Source organism: Felis catus, chromosome B3 (genome assembly GCF_018350175.1).
Source record: "Felis catus isolate Fca126 chromosome B3, F.catus_Fca126_mat1.0, whole genome shotgun sequence".
NCBI classification, from domain to species: domain Eukaryota; kingdom Metazoa; phylum Chordata; class Mammalia; order Carnivora; family Felidae; genus Felis; species Felis catus.
This window is the reverse complement of record NC_058373.1, coordinates 54,469,360-54,496,475: the sequence shown is the minus strand read 5'-3', so window position 1 is coordinate 54,496,475 and position 27,116 is coordinate 54,469,360. Positions and strand designations below refer to the sequence as shown.

The 27,116-nt window shown below is 39.9% G+C and overlaps 2 protein-coding genes and 1 long non-coding RNA gene across 15 annotated transcripts in view; 2 read left to right on the top strand and 1 right to left on the bottom strand.

Moving 5' to 3' along the window:
• GALK2 (galactokinase 2) overlaps window positions 1–6,247 on the top strand; it is a 144,182-nt gene extending 137,935 nt beyond the window's left edge. For 3 of the 4 annotated variants that reach the window (XM_023255383.2, XM_023255382.2, XM_003987152.5), the window contains one exon: window positions 218–576. In XM_023255383.2, the coding sequence (XP_023111151.2) occupies window positions 218–425 (208 nt within the window). In that variant the 3' untranslated portion in view covers window positions 426–576. Of the gene's footprint in view, window positions 1–217; window positions 577–5,581 lie in introns of those variants that run through there. The other variant, XM_023255384.2, reaches the window with a different exon arrangement.
• Window positions 657–27,116, bottom strand: part of FAM227B (family with sequence similarity 227 member B) — a 210,456-nt gene continuing 183,996 nt past the window's right edge. For 4 of the 10 annotated variants that reach the window (XM_019832454.3, XM_019832452.3, XM_023255381.2 and 1 more), the window contains 4 exons: window positions 8,244–8,321; window positions 7,334–7,408; window positions 3,740–3,809; window positions 657–926 (listed from right to left, as the gene is read on the bottom strand). In XM_019832454.3, coding sequence (XP_019688013.1) covers window positions 804–926; window positions 3,740–3,809; window positions 7,334–7,408; window positions 8,244–8,321 — 346 coding nt within the window. In that variant the 3' untranslated portion in view covers window positions 657–803. The other 6 variants (XM_019832455.3, XR_006599251.1, XM_019832461.3 and 3 more) reach the window with 6 other exon arrangements.
• On the top strand, window positions 17,994–25,639 carry LOC123385947. The gene is made up of 2 exons (XR_006599252.1): window positions 17,994–21,250; window positions 24,019–25,639. It is a non-coding gene; the product is annotated as an uncharacterized LOC123385947 (long non-coding RNA).

Here is a 27,116-nt window from a genome sequence, read left to right as displayed (position 1 = left end):
CATGGGCTAGTTTTAGATAAAATTAAATTTCAAATCACCTTCTGAAACAGTGTACATTCCTTCATGTCCTAAAATGTTTGGCAACACTTAACTACCCCTTGCTCCCCAAAAAAACCCCACACATATTCTCTTCTCAGGCTGTGTGTTCTAGAAGCACCAGGCAAACCACTCTTACTTTCTTTTACAGGTTCTAATTTTTTTTTTCTCATTGTTTTAGGAAGTTTGGGGCTCAAGGGTCACGACTCACTGGAGCAGGATGGGGAGGCTGTACAGTATCAATTGTACCTGCTGACAAGCTGTCCAGCTTCCTAGCAAATGTGCACGAAGCTTATTACCAGAGGAGCGACCGAAACTTAACATTCGAGAAGCAGAGTTTGTTTGCTACCAAACCTGGGGGTGGGGCTTTGGTTTTCCTTGAGGCCTAAACAATGTAAAAAATCTCAGAGAAACTATTTAGGGCATTTAGGAACTGGCAGAACTTCTTATGCCACAGTAAATTAATCCTCTTTCTGTTTTGTATTATGATGAACAGTTGCTATTATCAAGATGTATTTCCAAAGAAACGGTTGAAAGCTCTCTATGCTTCATAATGATTATTTTTCCATCTTAAACTATGTTTTCTACCAATAAGAGCCAAAATTATGCTTGGGCAGATCTTTTAAGGATGATTTACTGACATTTATTGATTTCAAGATTTTTAAAGATGAATTGGTAAAAGACATTTATACTGACATCATGGATTAGACTTGAGTTAAACATGCTGCTACAATTGAAGGGATACAATTGAATTGTATGATATATTCTTAAATACAGTCCATTTCCGGTTTCTCTTGACACTCTTCTTCTTCACAGTTGTAGTCTTCTGTTGATGATGTTGATGATGAGAGTGATGCCAGAAACTCTCTCTCAGTTCGAGCTTCAGAACGCTATTAAAATAATACATAATGAAAGACTCACAAATTTTCCTGGATACTTGAATGTGAGGTTACTACACTCACTAATTATCAAGACGAGAAGAATTACCTTTTTTTTTTTTTTTTTTTTTTTTTGGCCAAGATGGATTTAGTCTCATTTACTTTTTAAAAGCTATGTGATATCACATAAACAATCACTTTCAATTCTTTCAGCCCTCAGCTGTCTCTGTCACTTAAAATAGAGAAACTTAGATAAAAGACACTCTACACCTTACCTCTATTCACACTAAAGTAGTTATCTGGATAATTCAGATAATTCAATTTGTTCATAGAATTTACTTTCTTCCCACTTTATGCTACCTCTTCTCAAATGCCTCTCTGATCCACAGGGCACACTTACTTGCTCTGGGAAACCCCATCCATGCCTCACAACCCTTTGGGGTGTGTCTAGCAGGTCTCATTTGTATGTGTGGAACAGTGTAGGACAGGTATGCAGGTATGTGGGTAAGAGTGGGTTCTGGGGTTGAGTAGGGGTGTTGGTGAGTCCTTATGTGTTCATCAAAAGTGGGCAGAAATGTTTAGCCATGTGGTGATGGTAAGTGAATGGCTTTCTCACAAGAAGGTCTTCCTGAATTATATGAAGATTTAATCCAAAAAGTAATTTGCTGCTATAAACAGATAATTGAGACAGCAGCAATCTTATGGCATAAATTATCCACAGAAAATTATCACACTTTCGTATTATTCGATGACTGTTTTGCTCATTAATGTGCATCTTAAACACTAGATATCATCATCTTGAATCTCAGTTTTGGAGAGTCTGAGGCAAAGCTAGTTTTAATATTTCTCAAAGGACAACAGCCCTATTTAAAGGACTCGGAAATCCATTCTATTCTAAAATAAACTGCAGGTGCATTTTCATCTTTAAAGAAAGGTAAACGCTTGAGAAAGCTTTGGTCAAATATGTTGAATGAATTTTGAGTTTTTAAACACCCAATAATCCAAAATATGAAATGATTTAAAATTAGAATTCTTTGTTTTTTAATACTATTCCATTTTCCACAGAAGATCTGTGGTTGGTACATAATTACTTAAAGATACCTGGATTAATATAAAAAAAAAAGTGGTACTTTCCGTTGCTTTGCTATTCTATTTAAACTTTTCATCATGAGATTCCTTCTTGCAGTAGGTGACTAAAAACTTCCATTGTGCCCTCTGCTTTGGAAGACACAGTTGTTCTAAGCCAGGGATCTACTCTTGTCTTGGTGTCTGGCTTGAAGAAAAGAACTAGTTTTCAATCAAACCATCACCAAGTGTCATTCTAGAAATTATGAGAGATTTCAACCTTTTCTGGAGAGGATGGGGCTAGGGCAACTGGAAAAAAGCTTTATGAAGAAGATGGAATTTGAGCAGGGCCCTAAAGAATGAGTCCAATATGAAAGCTGGGGAGTAGGCACTGCAGATGAATGAATGTATGAGTATGGGCGAGTAAACATGGTGTGTCTGGACACCTCGGTTTGTTTGCCCTGGGATACAGTGGAGGATAAGATAGGTTACATTGGCTGGAGGTAGCTTTTGAAGAGCTCTAAGTCTAGCATTTAGATGAGGGGTTGCCAACCAGTGGCCCACAGGCCACATCTGGTTTGCAGATACATTTAGTTTGGCCCCCAAGTATTTAAAAACTTGGGGTTCTCATCAGAAATTTTATAGGAGAATCTGGATTATGGATGGTGAAAGATCTGATTACCCCCTGCCCTCCATTCCTGGGGGTGGGGGGCGGACAATGAACTTAAGCTGAGGTATAGCTGTTTTGTTTAGATGATGTTGGACTCTTCAGTGTGCTACAGTTTCCAAAACTTGTAGTTTCCCTGATACTCAGCCCATGTACCATTTACCAGCCGAGGTCACCTGCCCTTCACCAGCACACTGGCACAGTGGCTTTCTTACACTAAATAATTCTCTGTACCCACGTCTCTAGCCGTAGTAGTTAGGGGAGACCAAGAAAAATGGGAGAAAGAATTTTTTTTGGAAGTAAAGAATAGTCCTATTTGTTTAATATTAAACATGCAGGTGTTCTACTCCCTTCTCTCACCTTTCTGGCTCATACAGAAATTTGATTAGATGATCTACTCTCTGTTTTTGACGTTACACTGGTGGCCAGTGAGGACTGTTCCCAAAGACATGTTAAAAATAAAAAGCTCACTCCTATTCCTGACCTCAGCTGGCTCAACCGTCAGATTTATTGCACCCCTTTCTCTACATGTCCTTGCCTGCTGGAAGGGAAGAGGAACCTTCAGATTTAACAGAAGTGCCCATAATTTAAGGAGGAGCCAAAGAGGGGGGAACAAAAAAAAACTGGAAAGACAGAGCAGGCTCCTTTATTTTCTTTCTTTCTCACACTTGAGTCCTGTTTAGAACCTTATAATTTCTGTCTTATGTTGAGGGCAGGGACCATTCATCTAACGCATTCATTGGAATCCAATGTATTATTGTTGAATTATTAATGGGAAATAAAATATGACTTCAAACACTGATAAATTTTCTATTAGTTTTAAGTTTTGACTGCATTTGGAGGTCTTCAGTTGCATGAACTGTCCATGGCCAGAAGCAAGGCATGAGGATAAGTGGGCATGAGGTTTTCACTAATATGTAAAACAGAGATGATCTTAAATGTGCATGCAGATGATTAAATTAAAATAGCGTATTCTACCTTGCCACTCACTGTAACTTGGATGTGAAACCATGCAGTGCTATTGAATATTGTCCAGTCCAATTAAGACAAGGTAGAGAGAGAATTCTCAACTATTTTCAAAAAGGAAACATACCAGTTTGTGTAGGAACTTGTCAAAGTCATTCTTAGCTTCGTAGGGTTTCTTGGTAGCCTTCGCCTGGAGTCTAATCAAAAAAATTTTTAAAAATCAGTAGCCAAACTAATTGTTTTATACTGACACCAACTAAGAGCCAACATTTACACAAAATTTAATATTCTGGGCATCTGCTGGCATTTTACATATATTCATTCAGTTACTCTTATGAAGTAGGCACTACTGTCACCCAGTGTTATAAATGATGAAAAAGGCTCAGACAGGTTCAGTAACCTGTCCCCCCAGTCCTCCAGCTAGCACATCATACAGGATGTGAACCCAAGCAGTGTGACTTGAGCCTTCAGTTCAACCACTGTGTGCCACTGCTCCCCAGGAGTGAAGCATTCTCTTCATGAGATGGTTTACACAGTATTTGCTGAACTGACTTCACTCTCCTGTCTCCAGTGCAGACTTTAGGGGGCGTCAGTGGGGAGGGAAGAATAAGAGGGACTGGCAGGGAGAGATCTGGGGGGAAAGAGCGGTGGAAAAGGCTAAAGCGTGAGGGTGCTCACTGGACTGGAAGCCCATGGAGGCAGGAATCCAAGAATCTATCATGATTTTTGTCACCAAGTACTCATTTAAGAAATACTTATGAAGGAGTTGAATAGCTGAATTTAGGAGGCTGCAGAAACCTTCCCAAACATCTATGGGTGAGGGGAGAGGCAGAGCTGAGCTAGGCTAGGCCAGGATGGGTAAGAACTTGGGACAAGGGAGAAACATTAGCAAGAGAAACACAGCAGACAGAAAGGAAAATGAAAAGGGATAGATGGCTATTAATTTCACAGCAATTTTCAAGGGAGACATTCTAAATGATTTTTTTCCTCCATGGAATTTGTAGGAAGAAAACATTTCTGAAAATCCCAATATACTTTGCTAAAGCATAAAGTTTGGGTTAGCCCACCCCCCGCAAGGCTGCCTCTAGGTTTTTTTTAGCACTTGGCATAGGGCACCAAGGACGGCACGGCAGGGCTAGCTCTTAGGGGCTCCTGCATTAGAGCCACGTGACCAACAAATGCCTCCTCAAGTATTCTCTGCTTTATCTTTGTCCATTTTATCTCCCCAACTGGCTTTTCTCTTCACTTATTATTCCCCTCTGGGTCTGTTCTCTCCTGCTTTCCTCAAATCTGGCTCTCACAGCTTGGGTCTCTTTCTCACAGTCCTAACCACACTCCAGAATATCCCTGCTGCCCTTTCTCAGTAACACCCTTAGAATCTCCCTCAGGTGCCAGTCATACTCAATTCTGGTTCACCTCACTTTGTTAAAATCAAGCCATCTTCCAACTCACCCTTTTAATTTGCAGTGCCCTGTTCCTTTTTTAAAAATAACACTTTTATTGACATATGTCTCATACCATTAAATTCACCGTTTTAAAATGTATAATTCAGGGGCGACTGGGTGGCTCATCGGGTAAGCATCTGACTGGTCTGAAGCGTCTTGTGGTTTGTGAGTTCGAGCCCTGCGTCGGGCTCTGTGCTGACAGCTCAGAGCCTGGAGCCTGCTTCAGATTGTGTCTCTCCCTCTCTCTGCCCCTACCCCACTTGTACTCTGTCTCTCCCTGTCTCTCAAAAATAAATAAAAACGTTAAAAAAAATTTTAAGTGTACAATTCAGTGCTTTTTTAGGACACTCACAATTTTGCATCATCCCCACTACCTAACCTCCATTTTTCTGTTTGCCTTTCCTTTCTTCTCCATGAGTATCTCTTTCGAAGATTACAGATAGACCTGTATGCTGTGCCTACAGATTTGATAGGCATATGAGATTTATATACAAAACTGAATATTTCCCCTTTAATTTCTCCAGCTGTTATGGAACCTGGTCGGATCACCCGGCAGAAGAACCAACCGGCCCATGGCGATCTTGGAAGGCAGGTGATTTATTTTACACCAGCAGGCTCAGAGGAGATCACTCTCCTGAGGTCTGAGTCCCAAGCTTAAGCAGAGGGAACAATTTATAGTTTGTTACTTCCGCATTCCCCATTAGTAGTAATTTTGTGCGCTGGGCAAGTGGGATAGGAAGAAGAACCCGGAAGGGGAATTTCCCTAGCAGTCCTGTCGGCCATCTTATAACAGATTTTTCCCGATCACAACAATGTCCCATTGCATAAAACATATCTGAGCGCTTCTTGCAAATTGCTGTGACTGTTCTACATTCTTCTGTATATTCTCAGTGATGAGAAATCCCATCCCATACAGATGTGATTTGGGGGAACTTGTAAACGTCACCTGGGATCAGATCTTCTAATTTAGGTATTGTGAAGGGGAAATTTGAGTGATAAGATTTTTCGTGAAAAGTGAGATAAAGATTCTAAAGTAATAGGCTAGATTTTCTCATGTGACTGGGAAACTGGCTTTTTAACTTTGATTTTATTTATTTAAGGTTTTAAGTAATTGCTACACCCGACATGGGGCTCAAACTCACAACCCTGAGATCAAGAGTTGCAAGCTCCATTAACACACAGCCAGGTGCCCTAAAACTGGCTTTTTTTTCTTTTATAATTTTAAAATGTTTTTTTATTATTATTTAATATTTGAGAGAGAGAGAGACAGAAAATGTGAGTGGGGGGAAGGGCAGAGAGAGGCAGACACAGAATCCCAAACAGGCTCCATGTTCCGAGCTATCAGCAGAGCCTGACAGGGCTCAAACTCATGAGCAGTGAGATCATGACCTTAGCTGAAGACAGACACCCAACCGATTGAGCTACCCAGGCACCCCTCGTGAGAAACTAGTTTTTGTGTTTTTTTTCAATTTAAGTATAGTGTACACACAATGTAAGTTTTGGGTGTATAACACAGTGATTCGACAGCTCTGTAGGAGACTCGCAATTTAAGTTCCAAAATAGGAATTAGAAGATGAATGGCACACAGCTGTGGCTTGTCTGCAGGGCTGCACTCACCTGTCAATTTTTGGGCACGTGAGTATGCTAAAAGTTGGTTAGTCTCAATACTTTATAGTTTTCCTTTTTCTACTCTATTTATAGATGTGACTCCCAAAATGTTTGTATCTATAGCAGAAGAGGAACAAAGAACTAGCCCAAGAGAGACCAGCTAAATAGCCTGTTTTTCTAGTTTACGTCTTCCGGAGGGCAGGGCATGTTTATGGGTTTATTTTTTAATATACGAAATTTACTGTCAAATTGGCTTCCATACAACACCCAGTGCTCATCCCAAAAGATGCCCTTTTCAATACCCATCACCCACCCTCCCCCCCCCCCCCCCCCCCCCCCATCAACCCTCAGTTTGTTCCGTTTTTAAGAGTCTCTTATGCTTTGGCTCTCTTCCACTCTAACCTCTTTTTTTTTCCTTCCCCTCCCCCATGGGTTTCTGTTAAGCTTATCAGGATCCACATGCTTTTTAAATGTTTCGCAATGAATTAAATTAGTAGAGTAGTTGATTCTGTAGACAAAGAAACTTATTCAGATGGACAGTTAAGTAGAAAATCTCTTTGCAGATACCTGAGTTGATGTATTTTTAAATAAACCTATCGTAGCTTTATGTAATACACTTGTTCAATTAAAATGTTTTTAAGCACTAGAAAGTTGAGTAAGGAACAAACCTATCAAGCTCCTTGTCAATTCTTTCCTGCTGCTGTCTTAGGAGTTTTATTTCTTCATTAATTCTGTGCTTCTCTCTATAATATCAAAATTTCGAATTAAATTTTAAAGTAAAGCAGGCATTTCTACTTGGGAAAGAAAAAATCAGAAATTTGCTGACCTCTACATGTGAGCAAAAGCCCTTCACAGACCAATTCTTCAACATCCTCTCCCCCACGCATTACGTGGTGGGAGAACGCCCCCAGCCCAGCCCCTCCTATATATACATACCAAATGCATAACCCATGACACCTGAGTAAGGTCTGGACTCCACCTTGCTGCTTCAGCAGGGGCCCTCTTACAAAGTGTCAATGCCTGTGTGCGCGTGTGTATATGTGGTGGGGGTTAGAGGGCTGGGGGAGGTGGGAGGGAAATGGCGCCCCTCAGAAAGCAGATTTTCTACAAACTTTTGTCCTGCTCGCTGGATAAGACCTACCTGGCCGCTCTTCCATTTATCTCTCTTTGTTGTATTCGATTCCTCAATACTGCTCCAACTGCCACCCCTGCTCCAGGGAGCTCATCCTGCAAACAACCTTTCTGTGCTCTCAGGGCTCATCTTTGTAAATCAACAGTACTCCAGTCTCTATTCCCTGGAGCTCTCTCCTGGTCTCTCCATGCTGGGGTGCATCCCTCCAACCACAGTACAGCAAAGCTTCCTTCCTTCCTTCAACCCCCTGATACTTGCCATGGCTCCACAGCTCTAACGTACACCTTTGACACTTACTAGAAAAGAAACTCCAAATCTCTTAAGACACTCAGAAGTGACTCTCCTCACCGGTAAAATAAGGAGCTTAATGCAGATGATTTCTATGATTACTTCCAACTCACAGCACTTATGATTTCACATTTAACAACAGTTTGGCATCAACTTACATCCTAAAATCCTTTTGATTCTTTGCAAACTGTCTTTTTGCTTCTTTTATGATATCACGGTAAGTTGGAGCAGGTGGTGTGATTGGCTTATGGTTAAGGAAAGATTTGTAATTAGGAACATTTGGGAGAGTCGGACAGTATCCGTTACTGGGGGCACCAAGAGGGCCATCTCGCCCGGGCTTCCCATTCATGAAGGGTCTCAAGTGTGGACATGAATATTACGTCCAGATTTAAACTGAGAAGACAGAAAGAAGGAGGATCCATTAGACCACGTTAAACTGTGTCCCATAATCTGAACTACACCACCCACAGTGCACTCAGACTTAATAGTTTCTTAAATTCTGTAATTACCTTTTTTTTGTGGTGTTTTGTGTGTGTGCCTGTGCATGCACACATGCATGTGTATGTACATTAAAAGCAGCAATTTGTTAAATTAAATATTTAAAATGTATCAAAAATTTTTAACCTATTTAAGCATTTCTTCATTTCTATATACCAAGAACCTCAAGGTTTCTTGACTTCTGAAAGGCTCTGGAGGTGCATGGCAGTATATGTTGGTTGCCTTAGTTATTACAGAGAAGAAAGATGGTAAGTAGAAGGTGTAAGTGTGCTGTTAAAAAGCCCGGGGCTCTTGTCCCACCTGTTTCTGGTACAGCCTATGGTTGTGCTCCTAACCCTGGTCTTAAACCCACATTCGTGCCTAACAAAGCAGGCACTTCCCTTCTGAAACAGCAATTGGTGAATGACTCCAGGAGGCAGCTCTCGGCTTGTGTTAAGAGAAGACCTTAGCCTCACTGATAAACCAGGAGCTCTTTAAACCTCTGTGATTGCCAAGACACAGGGCATGAGACTGTCCTTGTATGGCCTCCGCTCCTCCTCCTGAAGCACTCTTCAGTATTACCTCTGTCTTTCTCTGACTGCATTATTTATGGTCTCTTTCAAGGCTGTCCTTGATGCTCATTTTAATTTTATTTATCTGGTATGAGAATGTTAGGAGCAGTCCAGTGGATTTGGTCTCCGGAGGCAGGACCACATAGGTACTTAACTTTATGACCTTAACTTCCTGAGCATTGCATCTCAGCTGAGGTACCTAGAAGGAAAAAGATGAATGGCTCCACAAGAAAGATTCTCAAAATGAACTTACATAAAATTCATGTCTTTCCTATGAAGCTCTAAGCTACTCAGGAATTATCTTCAATCACTTATAATTGGAAAAATCAAGGTCTTAGAATCAAGGAAAAGGTCACCTGGTTTTCTCTGTACTCAAGACTACTTTCTCGGGGTGCCTGGGTGGCGCAGTCGGTTAAGCGCCCGACTTCAGCCAGGTCACGATCTCGCGGTCTGTGAGTTCGAGCCCCGCGTCAGGCTCTGGGCTGATGGCTCAGAGCCTGGAGCCTGTTTCCGATTCTGTGTGTCCCTCTCTCTCTGCCCCTCCCCCATTCATGCTCTGTCTCTCTCTGTCCCAAAAATAAAGGTTGAAAAAAAAAAAAAAGACTACTTTCTCAGCAATACTAGAAGCGGTAAGTTCTCTGGGTTGGTCACAGAACCTGTTTAAGCAGGCTTTTTTTTTTTCTTTAATATGAAATTGATTGTCAAATTGGTTTCCATACAACACTCAGTGCTCATCCCTAAGCAGGCTTCTTAACAGCATCACTGACCATAGAGGGAAGCAGTGTTGACAGCAGAACACACTCCATCCTACCAAGCACAGAGTTTGAGAGGTGCTGGGTGATTATGTTACCCTAAAATGGATCAAAAGTCTCTGAAATAGGCTTTAGAGAAGACTATTCATTGATGCGTTCCAAGTTTTCTTTCCCCCTTAATTATATCTAGGTTTTAGAATAAGATTTTCCTTCAAGAAAGAGAGGAGCCTGACTTCACTGGTTAATGTCACAATGGCATATGGTTCCTGAACTTAAGGTTCCTGATGAAAAGTTCATTTGTACTGTGTAGGTGGAAATTAAATCAGTACTCTGATAGCATCTGGCATCCCCAGGAGGCAGACCAGCAACTGCATGTGCACAGGACGAATAATCATTATTGGCTTCAAAGACTCATTCAAGATACAGCCCTTTTCAAGGCACCATGAAGCAAAATTGGGAAGTCAACAAAGTGTGTTTCTTCAGTATCCTTTACTCATCTTCCCTCTTGATGCTCTTATTTCAGGATCCTCTTAGCTCTTCCTTTCTCCTTGGCTGGCACTGATGGGCCATTGCCCAAAGATTGTAGAGGGAGTGCTATCCTGGAGACTGAGCTCTGGTTCTGGCACTGTGGTCAGAACCTACCATTTAAGACATGGTAGCCAAGGTAGTTAGCCAGGCTGGCCCTCTTTTTCCTTGTCTGTAAGGGATGGGGGTTTAGTTAGGTGGTCTTGTGGCTCTCTTCCTGATCTGATTTTCCATGAAATAGAATATGAGCCTATTTAATTTCAGAAGTTCAGACCCATCACTAAGGTAAGGGCAAAAGGCTAAGAGAGATGTGGGATGGAATTCGAGATTCTGTAAAAGAATGAAGGAGAATTTGTTTATTAATTGGGTATGGGGGCTGGATGAGAGATAGGGAGGGGGAGAGATAAAATGTGACTAGGATAATGATGGAATTATTTTATAGAGATGGGGAAGTCTGTCATTTTGGACGATGTACTACAGGGGATGAGAAGGTATTTTAATAACGGGCATGTTCAATTAGAAACTCTCAATAAACGCAGATAGAGATCAATGGGAGTAGATATGAAAATGGAGACTCTTCAGAGGTGATGGTTGAAACAGTGAGAATTAATGAGACCCTGGGGAAGAATGAAGTGGGAAAAGAAAGAATCTTGATGAAGAGAGATTTTAGGGATTAGGAGTAGAAGAAGGGGAGGAGCCAGGAACTGGTATAACTAACACAGTAGCTTATACCAAAGGAGAGAATCTCTTTAAGAAGGAGGAGTGACAAGTCAGTCAGTCATAAAGGTCGATTTGAAAACCAATAAACCTAATTGGGTGATACCATTACTCATTCAACAATTACTTTTTGAGCATCTGTTGTGTGCCAGGCACTCTTCTGGACCCTGGAGGTTGAGCAGTGAATAAGATATAAAGGTTTCCACTCTCATATAGCTCATATTCTAGAGCATGTACACTTTCCATAAGCCATTCACCACAGAGAAGTCAACGTATACTCAAATTAAGTCCCCTGTTTAAAGGGGGGCATAACAAGCAAATAAACTGATTAAATAGTGGTAAGTACTATAAGGGCAGTAAAACAGTGCATGAGAAGAGAATGGCTGGGAATGTGTTTGGGGGTGCACAACATTAGCTAGAGAAGGCCTGAGTATCAGAAGAAATGGGGCTGGCAGTAACATTTGAGTAGGAGAAAGGGCAGTGTAGCTGGAGCAGAGTGAGTGAGGGCAGAGAGGTAGGAGATGAAATCAGATAGGTGGGGCTGGGTCTTCTAAGGGACTTCGTAGCCCATGGCAAAGTGCAAGAGGAAGCTGTTGGAAGCTTTTAAGCAAGGGACTTATTTGAATTATCCCTTGACTATGTGATGAATGGCTTGTGGAAAGTGGAGAAAAAGGGAGGCTCTAAAGGGGGCTTTCTCCATAGTTGAGGCGAAAGTGGTAGCCGTGCTTGGACTAGGGTGGTAACTGGAAACTGGATAGTTTCAACATACGCTTTAAAGGTGGAGATGATAGAATACAAGGCTATTTTAAAATAGGTGTCCTACAGCCTAAAGATGAAATAATATTGTAGACATAGAATATAATATTATATTCCCTTTCTTCCTTTCTCTTTCTTTCTTCTTTCTTTCTTTTTTTCTTTCTTTCTTTCTTTCTTTCTTTCTTTCTTTCTTTCTTTCTTTCTTTCTTTCTCCCTTCCTTTCTCCCTCTCTTTTTCTTCCTTCCTCTTTCTCTTTGTTTCCTTCCTTCCTTTTTTTTTGACATTGGAATTTCTAACAAAATATTTGGGGCACCAAACCTGGTGGTACAGATGACAGTTTGGGGCAGGGGGTCTGGCCTGTTGGCCAGCTCTTAAATGATCTCAGGTCTAATCAATACCTGTGCAGAAGGCTGACATTGCACTTCTCCTAACAGTTTAACACCTGGGCCCAGGAAAGCGTGGTACCAACTTAAGTTAGCCTGCTTCTTGATTAGTATACCAAACATTGTAGGAGGCTAGAGTTAACTAAAAATCCTCAAAGACACTATATTTTAGGTGGTGGTAAGGGGGTGGGGCAATAGTTGGAAATGGAGTCGAAATACAAAGAGTTAACATTTGTTGGATATCCAACATGCACTGTGATGGGATCTTTACCGTATCTCTAGAATTCTGCTTGAGATTCTTGACAAAATAAAAGGGTGACTGGCAGCTTTACTTACATGAATATAGCTCTACCCCACACAGTCTTGTTTGTTGCCTGACAGAGGGCATCCCAGGAAGCCTCTTCCTGGTCAGAGCCTCATTTTGGACTGGGTTTCTGTTTTCAGTGTGCTTCTGAGGGCAGTTCATTTTACCCTGGGAGAGACATTCATAGTGATGTAGGTTATATTTGAATAGTAGCTATTATTGAACAGCCAGCTTATCACCTGGAATTTCCTGTTTTCAACCAATTGTTCTGGCAACCTATGGTCAGAAACACAGCATTGTCTTCAGAAGTTACATCCACGAGTTCTGATCACACTGTACAAATTACCTTGTCTTCAGGGACCTTCTAAATGAACCTACTGGAATAAGTGTCCATGTGAACTTCAGTTTTCTCTTGATATGAATCAAGTCTGAATGGTAAAATTCCAAACTAAAACTTTCTTAGTCTGGATCCAAGTTACTTTCAAACTTTGGCTTTGAGATTTCATTCTGCGTAAGTAACATTTTTGACTATTCAATGAATGACAACTTAAGGGATACATTAGTTTCCTCAAATTTAAAAGAGAAGTAGTGAAAGCCTCATTTTAAGTATTATAGTGGACAAAAACTAAACTTCACAAAATCTACTCATTTTGACAAATGTTTCAGCAAGACTTAAAAATATTACTGTGGTAATCATTTCTCAATATAGGTGAGTGAAATCATCATGCTGTACACTTGAAAGTTACACAATGCCATATGTCAATTATATCTCAATAAAAGTAAAAAAATATATTACTGTACAAAGAATTATTATAGCAGCATCAGTGTAATCAAAAGCCAAGAAAAAATTATCCCAGGATCCCACTTTCCAAAAAATAAAACTATTTTCATTTTCTATGTGCCTTTCCATCTGTCATATACAAATATATATTTTACATTATTGTTATAATGGCATCGTTGCTTTCTTTATGCCACTATCATAATTTCCCCATGCATCCAAATTTTGTAGTCCTTATTTTAATGTTTGCAAAAGATTTCAGAGTGTTTGTACCAGAGGGGCTCTACTGCCCTGATGGAAAAATTGTGCTGGGTCTTCTTATATGAAATAAACAATTTCTCCCCTCTTCCCCAATTGTGTTTTCCAGTATGACATCCCCCCCTCTCCCTCCCCACCTCCAAATCCAGCAAAGGAGGCCTGTGTCTCTCTAAACTCAAGTCCTTTTGAGTTCTGGGGAAAGACAGCTGTGTTCTTGCTTAGCTTGGGCCTGGTGTGATGCTCATGATTGAAAAAAGAGGCTGTGGTCCAGTTCATTGCATCAGCAAGAAGCCTGCCAGTTGTACCAGATTTCCACCTTTCGTTTTTTTCCCCCTTTTCTTTACAGTCACAGACTGTGAAGAATTCCGGCAGCTTTATTGTTTTTTAATTTTTTTTTAAGTTTATTTATTTTGAGAGAGAGAGAGAGAGAGAGAGCGAGCCAAGTAGGCTCTACACTGCCAGCTACAGAGCCCAACGTGGGGCTCGAACTCACAAACTGTGAGATCATGACCTGAAACGAAACTAAGACTCAGATGTTTAACTGACTGAGCCACCCAGGTGCCCCTATTTTTTAATTTTATTTTTTTTTAGGTTTTTATTTATTTACTTTGAGAGAGATGGGGAAGGGGGAGGGGCAGAGAGAGAAGGAGAGAAAATCCCAAGCAGGCTCCACACTGCCAGTGCAGAGCCTGATGTGGGGTTCAAACCAACAAGTTGTGAGATCATGACCTGAGCTGAAGTCAAGAGTCGGATGCTCAACTGACTGAGCCACCCAGGCGCCCCTAAGTCAAGCAGCTTTAGAAGAAAAGGCTTAGCAATCTTCCTGAAACAAGCAATACCTGAAGATACCAGGTTAATATCTGTCTTTACTTTTACTTTTTAATATCTGTCTTTACTCTTCTGGCTACATTTAGTGATTGAAACTCTTAAGATCTTCTCCTGAGTAAAAATCAAAGAAAGCTGCATATCATTCTTTTTGTAGAATGATGAGCACAACTAATGATGTATTTTTCCTAAAGTGTATAGGGTCTTGAGCTGCTGAAATTTAATTTGCATGCTGCCATTTCCTGGTAATATTTAATTTCTCTCTCAGATTGCCTGTTAGAATTTCACAGATTTTATCCTTCTCCAAAGTCATATTGTGCTCTTGAGCATGGTTCCCACGATGAAGTATTTATGAGTGAGACCAGGCTTGTCACTATGACCTAATTGGATTTTCTTCCTTGAACATTCATTATGTACTACTGGTATTAAGACACAGAACTATGTTTTTTTCTTATAAATTATTAATTCTGAACATATGTCATTATTAAAATGAACTAGGTATACGTTCTTTATAAGGTCATTCTCATTGCCCACAGAATTTGGTCAGAGTTATATACTTGTGCTGTGAAATGAGTACTGGGCTGTATGATGTTGATACTGACTAAAACGTCAGCACTTTCTTGCACTATTCAGTGGTGATGGCTTTTAGTAGACGTCTGTTAATGTCTGTTAATGAATAGCCTAATTTTTATCCTCATTGGATACATAAAGTCATCAATTTCCCCCAACTGTGTAGAAAATTAGAGCACTTACAGCTTATAAACTATGAAGAACGGCTCTATTTTATTCCTTGGGGATGACTGTGGCAACATGTTTTCCAATTCCACTGTCTGAATTGACCTCACACTGGGTTTCCTCATGTAATGCTGCATGGAGTTTATATGGCCAGCCACTAAATGGACAAGGAGCCATCTGAGTACAAATAAAATGGTCCTGTTCTAGGACTTCACAGCAGCTGTGGTTGGGATATGACACACTAAAGCCTGGAGGCATCCTAAAGACCTCACTTCAGACTCTGGGTTATTTGACCTCCCTTTAGAAACACACAGTATTTGGAGCACCTGCGTGGCTCAGTTGGTTGAGTGTCCAACTCTTGATTTCCGTTCAGGTCATGTTCCCAGGGTCATGGGATTGAATCCCTCATTGGGCTCTATGATGAGCATGGGGCCTGCTTAAGATTCTCTCTCTCTCTCTCTCTCTCTCTCTCTCTCTCTCTTTCTCTCTCTCTCTCTCTCACACACACACACACACACACACAAATAAAAATTAAAAAAATAAAGTTGAAACACAGAGAGTATAAATGAAACAAGGGGACTTAGAAATTGTAGGGTCCATTTTGATTATAATATAGATGAAGAACCTAAAGCTTCTAGGAAGGAAGTACTCTGTCTTTGAGAAGTTGGGCATGTGTGAAACTCAGGAAAAGAATGTCCCAGGGGCAAATTTTGCTTCTGTCTGCCGGAAGTACTGTTCTAGAATGAAGCTACAGGAGGCTGTGCTGGCTACCCCACGTCCCTTAGATATATTTCTTGGAGTATCTTTAGAATTGCTAATGAGATTATCAGGTTTCAGGCCAAAGTATCCGTTCTACACATAATGCTATTGTGTAAGTTGTAAAAGGAGCTGAGGCAGAAAACAGTGGCCACAGTCTTGTCCTTTATATATGAGAACTCATTTAATTCCTAATCCTAAACACTGAATTCTTAAAATAACTTAGCCTGGGGCCCAAACTGATCTTAGAATAGTTCTCTTCTGCTTACTGTTTACCTTTGCGTACACTTCAAATATTTTAATGTTAGATTTTACAAGAGTGTCAAACATCCACAACACAACCATGTATCCAGGAATTTTTTAAACAGTGATTACCAACCCCATGTGCCTTATTCTATGGGAGACAGTGCCACTGTTGGAATCTCACTCTGGTATTACCTGTGAAATAGGGGTTTTAGTAAGTCTCATTATTTAATACATTATTAGCAGTGGGTTTATAGCAGAGTTCAGAAAATTGAGGGAATGGGGTTACCAGAAATATTAACACAGGCTTAACTAAAAGCATTCAACAAACTTGCCAGAGCATTTACTAGGTATGGAGACACAAAGATGAGAAAGACGTGGTGTCTGAATTATGGGAATCAGTAGGAATGAGAGATAACAACAGGCAGTTTTTCAAGTGGAAGATAGAAGAACTATGAAAAACAAACACAAGACTCTAAAAGTCTAGCAGTCGGTTCGGCTTTAGTGCAGGGCTGTGTCAGATTGGATATGCTGCTACAGCAACTTAGGTAGTATTCTGTCACCAATGACAGTATTTCCTGCCTTCACTGTTGAAGTGCTTGGCACCTTCACACGGGTACCAGTGCTGGTTATGGAAGAGGTATTCAGGAGGTGTTTAGTGTTCTTGGCTTACTCAACAAGCATTCTTACTGAGATTTTGGGGTAGCTGAATCATAGATTTCATCTTGAGAAGCCTGGTCATCATCAGAAAGTTAATTGTGTTTGCTATATTGTTTAAGAAATCCGGGAAGTATAATATATCTTTGAAGAAAATTTTCATTAAAACGGTTAAAACAAATTTTGGTGCTTTAGACAGTTGGCCGTAGTTATGTGGAAAATTTAGTTATGGGCAACAGTTGGCTCTCTGATACGACTGGATAAACAAGTTGTTGATTTATTGATTCCACAACGTTTATAGTTTATACCCTTGCATAGATACAGCGCAAGGGTTGTTTGGATGGAAATTAGCCATCCCCATTCTTTCCATCAACCCTCCTCCACTCACAAAGCTACTCCAAATAAACAAACAAATTTTGGGTTTGTTTTGCAAATTTAGCACCTTGTTTGTAACTGTATTAAATACCTAAGCCCCTCCTATAAAAACAGAAATTCTAGAGCCCCTACTCCCCTGAGATGGGCCAAATTGGATTACTACTAACGAAATAGAAACAAATGGATGTGAGATAACCCCCAAAGGAGGCCATTTGTTTGCTCTTAAGTACACAGGACTTCAGCTGTAAACTAGGATAGGGTTTCTACGTTGGGAAATCTTGGAGCATCTCACTGAATCACTTGGAGCCATAAACTGGCAGTGATTTTTATGGGGTGAATGCAAAGTAACAGTGCAGATTTCATTTAGTTTCTCCTTTGCCTGCCCACCTTCAAGGAAGAGAAATAGTTTAGGGGAACACAAAATTATGGTCAATTTTTGTATTTAATTGAGATACTGCTTTTCAGTCCTAAATTCTAAGCATTCATAAAGCTATGGCTTTTCCACTTGATTTTTTTTTTTTTTATTGACTAGTAGCATGTATAGTAAGAATATCCATTTTTTCCCCAATGGTTGAAGTCATTTAAACTATTTGAAAATGAAATTTTCTTCTGTTATTTGATATAAATTGGGCTTTACCACATGTATAGTAATAAAAAAAAAAAAAAACTCAGGGTGCCTGGGTGGCTCAGTTGGTTAAGCGTCCAAGTTGGGCTCAGGTCATGATCTCGCGGTTTGTGGGTGTGAGCCCCGCGTCAGGCTCTGTGCTGACTGCTTGCTCAGAGCCTAGAGCCTGCTCCAGATTCTGTCTCCCTTTCTCTCTGCCCCTCCCCACCTTACACTCTGTCTCTGTCTGTCTCAAAAATAAATAAACATTAAAAATCTTTTTAAAAAAACAAACAAAAAATCTTAACTCTAACTCTCCAAGATGCAAATCCCTCCTGCTTCCCCCTCCCCCCTTTTTTCCCCACTGGGCCATGTTTATAATCTAAAATCCCAATTGCAGCTAAAAAATTGATATAACTCGTACCCTGGAACCTGATTACCTAAAGCACAAAAGTATTCATTCCATTAGTTAGTTTACTAACTAGTTTGCTGAATTGTGGTTTGTGTCTTGTGTATTTTATTAAAAGAAACTTAAAGAAAAAAATGCTAAAGAGAACTTACACTGGGTCTATAAGAAAAAAAGTCTGGATCTTAACAAGCAATTTTGTAATTGTCTTTGACTCAAGGTGGCTGCAAAATGCTTACAATACACATGTGCATACTTAACTCATGTAAGACAAAAACCCTTTGTTCCTCAAGTTCTTAAAAAAAAGGTGTGATGTTCATTTGCTACACCCCCCCCCCATTTTTTTTTAACTTGGCTTACACTCTTAACTGGCAGTTTGCAAAAGGAGGAAACTTAGCAACCTACTCGACAAAGTTTAGAATAGCTTCAATTAAAAGTCATCTAAAAATAAAAATAAAACCTCCTTTTCTTTTCTAAGAGCAAATTTAAATACTTGGGTGTCACTTATGCTACCATGCTTCTATGATGTTTGTCTGCCTATAAAGTGCTCTATTAAATAAGTCAGATATATTTTTTAAATTTAAAATCTCTTTTAGACTCCACCAAAATCTCTTTTAAGGAGTCCTTGAGAGCCTAGCAGGAGAGTTAACAAGGTTATTCTGGTAACTGATCTAAATTATCATCAGTGGGAATTAAATAAAAGGAATCCACAGATCAAATATCTGACTATCAAAAGGCAATCACAGAATTTTATACAGATCTAGGGTACTTATAAAGTTATTGACCCAGGGGGCTTGTGAAGAGTGGTAAGCTTTCTTGTATGGATTGAAGCCATGCGATACAGTGCAAAATTCTGCATGATGCTAAAAGTAGTTACCCCTGAGCAAAAAAAAAATTAAAACTAGGGTACAAGGGACAAAATCCAACCAAAATAAGTAAAATATGAGAAAGAATTAAATTTGTTGATAATTTCGTTGTATGGGTGAATGATGATGAATAAGATAATAGGTAATCTTGAGTCACTCAACTTTTTTTAAAATTTCTTTTCAATGTTTATTTATTTTTGAGAGAGAAACAGAGCACAAGCAGGGGAAGGGCAGAGAGGGAGACACAGAATCTGACGCAGGCTCCAGGCTCTGAGCTGTCAGCACAGAGCCGGATGCGGGGCTTGAACCCATGAGCAGTGAGATCATGACCTGAGGCAAAGTCGGAGGCTTAACCGACTGAGTCACGCAGGTGCCTCTTAAGCCACTCAACTTCTAAAATTAGAAGTCTGCAAGTAGCAAGGCAAAACAAAGTTCTGTACATACTGGCTGTCTGATATCCCAAGTGACATCTCAAGTTCTGTGAATAGAGTAAACTTTCCTTCTTACCCAAGACAGTGAGGTCCATAGAACATTTTTATGATGATGGAAATGTTTAATATCTGCACTATCCACTATCCAACAGTCACACACAGGTAGTGAGCACTGGAAATGTGACAGTATAACTGAAGACCTTTGTTTTTACTTATAGTTAATTTTATTAATTTAAATATAAGTTTAAATAGCTACACATGGCTAGTGGCTAACATATGGGACAGTGTATTTTCAAAATTATAAAAAACATAATAAATACCTAATTCTATGAACATATTTCTATTACTTTATTTCTTTTTTCTTTTTTGAATGTTTACTTATTTTTGAGAGAGAGAGAGACAGACAGACAGAGCGAGCTGGGGAGGAGCAGAGAGAGAGAGGGAGACACAGAATCTGAAGCAGGCTCCAGGCTCCGAGCTGTCAGCACAGAGTCCGCGGGGTTCAGAACTCTCAAGCTGTGAACCTGAGCCAAAGTTGCACATTTAACTGACCAAGCCACCCAGGCGCCCCTCTATTTCTTTAAATCTTGCTCAAAATAGTATATATTATCACTTTATTTAATATTGTAAAATATCATTGAATAGATCACATACTAACCTTGGTTTTCTCACTATATGTTTATCTGGTCAAAACTATTAAGTTTGTTAACTCTTACTTGGAGAAGCTATCAAGGTATCAGAACAGTGAGAAAAAGAAAACCACCTTTTCCACAAAACTGAGTGTACACAGTAAGAACCAATGAAAGGTCCATCTCTTAAATTATTTTCAGAATCTCCCTGAGGACATTGTGAGTCTTGCCTTTTTCGGAGTCCATTTATTTCACCTTGATAGTTCTTGCACCTTTTGCCTTATATAATGCCTAAGACCAGGCAACTTCTCTCTTAATTGCCTCAGGGTGAGTAGGTCCTTTCCTTTCCTAACAGTACTCTCTAGAATATGGGAGTCAAAGGCACAGTGAGCTGACTGACCCCTTACTGTAACCCTTGATGGCTGTCAAGATTGACATTGACAGGTGCCTCTTTTGTTTCAGTGCTTTCCTATGCTCCGGCTTGATTTTTTTAAAAATACTTATTTATTTTTGAGAAAGAGAGGAAGAGAGAGGGAGAGAGCGGGGAGGGACAAAGAGAGAGGGGGACAGAGGATCTGAAGTGGGCTCCACACTAACAGCAGAAAGCCCGATGCAGGGCTCGAACTCACAAACCTTGAGATCATGACCTGAGCCGAAGTCAGATGCTGAACCGTCTGAACCACCCAGGCGCCCCTTGGCTTGATTCTTTGACTCCGGTTTCCCCACTTCTACTCCCTCTTTCTTTCACCCTGCTGGTGGGATTTCCCCAAGACTTACTACTGGATTATGCAGACAAATACATGGGATTATAGAAAGGAAGCAGACTCACGTTTGGTGCTCATTTCATGGAAAAAAGCAACCTGGTGAACTTCTTTCCATTTTCTTACAGACTAAGCCTCTGTTTAAGATACCATTGATTAATACTTAAGCACTTATGTTTCAATTGTTGCTCTGCTTCCAGAATAAGCAAAAAATTACCCATTTCTCTGAAGACTGCATACTTTTCCAGGCAAAAGAAGTGTGCTTCCTTAGATATTTAAAGGCTTCATCTTTCTTGAAGGCCACTGTGCTGCAGCTTTTCAACACTCAGGATGGGGAAGAACAGAAATTGTTCAGGTAAGCATAGGAAGAATGCCAGAAAAAGGCTGTACCTAGGGTGCAGATGACAAGCTTGTAGACAAGGTCATCTATTAGACAACAAGTTCCCTGACAGCAGAGATAAGAGTCATCTCTGCAGCACATAGCTGACAGTTTGTCCACACGCATCATGTTTCCCCTTAAAAGCATGTTGTCAAGGCCCTTATGAACTAGTAGGCACTTACATGCTATACAAATCTTACTAGATCACAGGATTTTGAGTTGTAAATGTCTTCTAAACAATGCAAAAGTGACTTAACAGATATGGGATTGTTAGTCTAATTCAGCACTTAACTGGTCCTGCTTCTAGATAATGGTAAGGTCTTTCCTTAGCAAGAAATAACTCTAGAAAATGTTGGAAATCCCCTGACCAATTCTGCCCAAACTCTTGGAGCAGGTAACCCCATTTCATGGTAGCAGATGAGATCCATTGTACAATGCTAAATTTTTTTAAAAATGTAGTTTCTGTATGTTTTTTTTTCCCTCTGCTTGCATTTAATTGATTATTGGGGATCCAGAAGAAAAACAGTGAGCAATCAATGGATTGTTTTCTCTGTAATGGTGAGAACGGAAACCAACACCATTTCCCCCGTGTTAAATAATACTAAGAATATACTAACCCAGGTGGCTTTTTTGGAAGCAGAATACGAAATGGAGATCAGCGTGCAGAAGGTTTATTACGGAGTGCTCTTGGGCTTAACATCTCTGGTTTGCAAAGGAAGGAAGTAAAATTGGGCAGAGAAAGAACTTGAACTGTGATAACAGTCTCAAGGAAAAGTATAAGCTGACCTATAGGGAGTTCCAAAGCTGGGGTGACCCTTCAGAATTGTTCTGAGTTTAGGTAGAATAGGCCCCAACCTCAGAGACTTTATATATCACACTAGTAAATGGATGTGGGCTGCCTTTGAAGGGGGCATAGTACAGTTATCTATTGCTGCATAACGAACGACCCCAGACTTAGTGGCATAAAACAACAACTGTCATTTGTTACTATTATCTCAATAGTTTTGGATGTTGACTGGGCTCAGTTTGGTGGCTTTTAGTTGGGGTCAGGTTGTGGCTGGAGCTGGAGACATCTCAAAGGCTTCCTCACATACTGTGGTTTTTGATGATGCCTGTGGCTCAACCTCAGCTCTGGCTGCTCGCTGGAGCATGGACTTTCTATGTGGTCTGACTTCTTCCTCACAGAGAAGATGTTTCTAAGAGCATTCCAAGAGCAAAAGCAGAAGCATTACAGTAGAAGCTTTAAAGCCATTTATAACCTGGCTTCAGAAGTCACACTCCATTGGTTGAGGAAGATAGAAAAGTCCACCCAAATTCAAGGGGAGTGGACATAGATGCTATCTCCTGATGGGACAAGTGGCAAGGTCATATTGTAACTAGAACATGTAGGAAGGAAGATACTGTTGTGGCCACTTTTGAAAAATATAATCTGCCATAGGGCATGACTTTGAGTGAGACCGCTATCATTAAATGATGCAATCCTTGTAAGGTGTTAGCAACTGAAGGCTCTCTGCCATAGTAGTTTTTCAGCAGCTGAAAAATCAGTCTCTTATTCTGGAAGCAAATCTGGGCATTTAGAGCATCGATACTTTCCTGCCCCAGCATTTTTTTTCCTTTTACAGCTTTATTGAGATGTAATTAACACGTAACATTGTGTAAGTTTATAGCAGACAACTATGTTGATTTGATACACTTAACATGCTGCAAAATGATTACCATAGTAGCATTAGTTAACAACTATATCACCTCACATAATTACCATTTTTTTTTACAGTAGGAAAATTTAAGATTTATTCTCTTAGCAACTTGCAAGTATGTAATGCAGATGTTAACTATAATCACCACAGCATCTCCCTATTTCTCCCACTCCCAAGCCCCTGGCAACCACTATTCTACTTTCTGTTTCTATGAGTTTGGCTCTTTTAGATTCCATAGATGAGTAGAATTATACACTATTTGTTTTTATCTGATTTCTTTCACTTAGCATGATGTCCTCAAGATCCATCTGATGAGGAGAGCAAAGGCAAGAGAAATGTAGCTTAGATTAAATTTCCTTACAGCTTGCAGCCCAACAGATACCAGAAACATGCAGAGTGTGACCTTCCTCAGGGAACTCATGGCTGCCTTAACGTTTATGTTTTATTAAAGACTAAAGTAACCTTAAGAGCAGCTAGCCCCTCAAGGTCCTGAAAGCCTTGCTTCCAAATTCCTTAGAGACTTATGCTATCCCTAATGCCCACTAATTAAAAAGTATATAACCAGTCACTCCTCACAATCCAGCTCTTCCTGCCCTCGGGTCCTGTCCCTGTGCTATAATAAAATCACCTTTTTGCACCAAAACATCACAAGAATTCTTTCTTAGCCATTCGCTCTAAACCCAAAACTTCCAAATTTCATAATTTCATCACATCCATGTTGTTGTAAATGGTAAGATATCCTTATTTCTTGTGGCTGAGAAATGGGTCTTTCCACACAGTTAGGAAAGCTGAATGCTCATTCACATGCTCTCACTTTCTCCCATGTAAGAAATCACGGCCAAGAAGATCTTTCTTGACCTTATGCTGTTTCACCTTGGGGAAGGGGTGAAGTCAAACTGTTAACCGTTCTTACCCTCTCCAGTGTGTCCACGCTCATATGTTTTCTTTTCTTTTCTTTTCTTTTCTTTTCTTTTCTTTTCTTTTCTTTTCTTTTCTCTTTTCTTTTCTTTTTTCTTTTCTTTTCTTTTTTTTCTTTTTTTCCTCTAGTAGTGCTGCAACTTCCCTCCACTGGAAACTTGGACTTCCACAAAGGCCTTCCTGTCCATAGATGATGGTCTATGAGGTGTTTTCCAGGGATTCCCAGACTGTAGCCATGAGGGGCTAGAGTGGTTTACAGGCCACTACAGGACCCACAACTGGAACTGAGGTCTGTATGCCTATTACCTGACCCACAGGTGGGTGAGACTCCCTCAGGTCCCTTAGTGAATTGTGCCATTTGCACAGTTCCCCACAAAGGCACTCTTGTCTGTGGATGGATGCCTAATTGTTGTCATTAGGAGGAGATAGAAATATGAATGAGAAATGTCTTATTTAAGCTGTCCCTGTGTTAAAAAAGTTTAGGGACCATGCATACTTTTTTTTTTTTATCCCTATATTTAACAATGCTGAGAATAAGAATAAAAATAACTTAGCTGCTTACTCCAGGAAATGCCTTCTCCTGAAAGAAAAGACTCTGAACCAGCAAAAGTAGCTTGCTCATCAAAACTCACTTCAAGACCCTTGCTTCACTGGGCCCACCAATCCAATTAAACACTACCTGATCCCAAGTAATTCCTTGCCTTACCTCTCCAGACTCAAAAATCATCCAACTCAGGCCCTAAAACACTAATAAATATCATTCCCGAATTTACCCATTTTGAGACACTACTAAAGCTCTGCTAAATTGGTATTCTTCCTTGGCTTTACTTGGCCAACTGGTTATTCTGGTGGCCTTTTAGGGAAGCTGACACCTGAGAATGAGACAGTGTACCCTCTGAAGAACCTGGTTCTACAGTGAGTTGACAAAATGAGAATGTTGTCATTCCAGGAAAAAAATTGAGCTCTTTACTAGTTTAGCCACTGACAGCATGGAAAGTCAAATTCCTCCAACAGAATCATAAATCTCGGGATTCAAGAAGGCTTGAAATTTATCTAGTTCAATCCATCTGCTTGGTACAGATGGAGAAGAAGCTCAAATTTGAGCTCAAATTAGAGTAAATTTTAGAGACTCCTTCAGTACAACAAAGAGTTTTGGGATTCCTCTCTACTCTCTTATCTTCCCTTTTCAATCTCTTCTTTTCCCCAGCCTTAGGACACCTTGTCCCTGGTTTTCCTCTTTGCAGACAGCTAGAGAAAAGATCAGGCCTCCATTGTGTTTTGGTGGAGGGTGTCTGTGTTGCCACAGGGCTTGGTGCTGGGTGTTTCCAACAAAAATGTATTTTTAAAATACCTCCCATTCCAGGAAGCTAAAATCTGGTTTCTATTATCTGAAAGGCCTCATTAAAAGATAAATATTGTCATATATGCACCCGTATTTTTGAAGCTGAAGGAAACTGACGGTTAAATTTTGGGAGTTCAATCTCATAAACAATGGAACAGGCTTTCTAGTAGTGTAGTCCTTCAGATCTGCTGCATTCTGAGAACTCTAGAAGAACTGAGGGAAAAAAAAGTATTTTGTCTTGTCTTTACTAGAAAAATAACTAGATGGGAGGGTTCTGGATTAGAGGTTTTTTTTGAACATTTGTCTTTTAGCTAATTTATCCTTTTAAAAATGTGATTACCAGATCCTTAGTATGTGTCAATTAGCTTGAGATGTCATTGACTTGAAATAAAAAATATATTTGATATATTGTTTAGAAACAACTCACAGGTTGCTATTCACATATTGGTGAGGGGGAAAAAAATCTACATGTGCACATGTGACAAAGATCATTGAAAATATTTTTATAAATAAGAGTGAAAAGAAGTTGCACATGGCTCCAAAGAGTTTCCCACTGGGCTCTTACTGTGTGAAGACCAAGTGTTATACAGAACTGGTGACCTTTCATGAGTCTGAGGATTTCTTTCTTTTCGTTTTTTCCCCACTGTTGGCTACTTGCTTCTCCCACATCACAGATAATTCACAACAGATGATTCCTTTGTATAACTTTATTTTTATGCTGGTTTAGTTCTTGTTATTACCCATTATTTTCAATTGTAGGGCGTAATAATCCACCCCCGGACAGTTTTTACATGTTAGTAAGTCTGTATATGCGTGTGTGATGGTGGGAGCATGTCTTTGTAGTAATACCAAACACTCTGAATCACACTGCACTGAGTTCAGATTTTTTTTCTAAGCTACAACAAATGTGGATCTTCTAAATTCATGTTAGAAATATAGATGCAGCTGATAGACATTCTTTTTTAATAGGACCCACACAAACTACACCAACATTTTGTTCCTGAGTTTTCTTTTTTTTTTTTTTTTTTTTTTTTTTTTTTTTAAATTTTTTTTTTTTCAACGTTTATTTATTTTTGGGACAGAGACAGACAGAGCATGAAAGGGGGAGGGGCAGAGAGAGAGGGAGACACAGAATCGGAAACAGGCTCCAGGCTCCGAGCCATCAGCCCAGAGCCCGACGCGGGGCTCGAACTCACGGACCGCGAGATCGTGACCTGGCTGAAGTCGGACGCTTAACCGACTGCGCCACCCAGGCGCCCCATGTTCCTGAGTTTTCTTTATCTTTTTTTAAAAAAGTAACTTGTGTTTCACATGTAAAAGAAATCATCGGACTTCTGGGTATTTTTTGTTGTTGTTGTTAGTCTATTTTCAACACATTAAAAACTTGAGGTGATTTGCAAAATCACATCCCTTCTCGATGTGAGATGGGAAAATTAGGAGCTCCAAATACGTTTTGCACACAATTCTACACAGTTTAAAGATACATTATATATTCAGCTCTGGGTCCTAGAAGTAAACACTTTTTCCTGTTTTACTCATAACTCTATTACTAAGTAATCAAGTTTAAAAAAATACTCAAAGGTCATTCATAAAAACATTCAAATTTTCTACCAATACATTTTATATTAACATTAAAAATGTACTATTTTCCTTATGAAGGTACATTAAAAATCCTGTCAGAATCATGAGCACCCCTGTGAAGTACAATTACATTTGTTCCCTGCCTCCTCCTCTCCACCAACATTTCCAGTCTCCTCAGTATTTAGATACAAAATCTAAAACATTGACAATAAAGCAATCTTCCCTCTTAGGACTTTGGCAAGTCACTCCAAATCAAAAGAAATATTACCTATAATGTTTAAATTTATTTTTAAATGTATCTGTC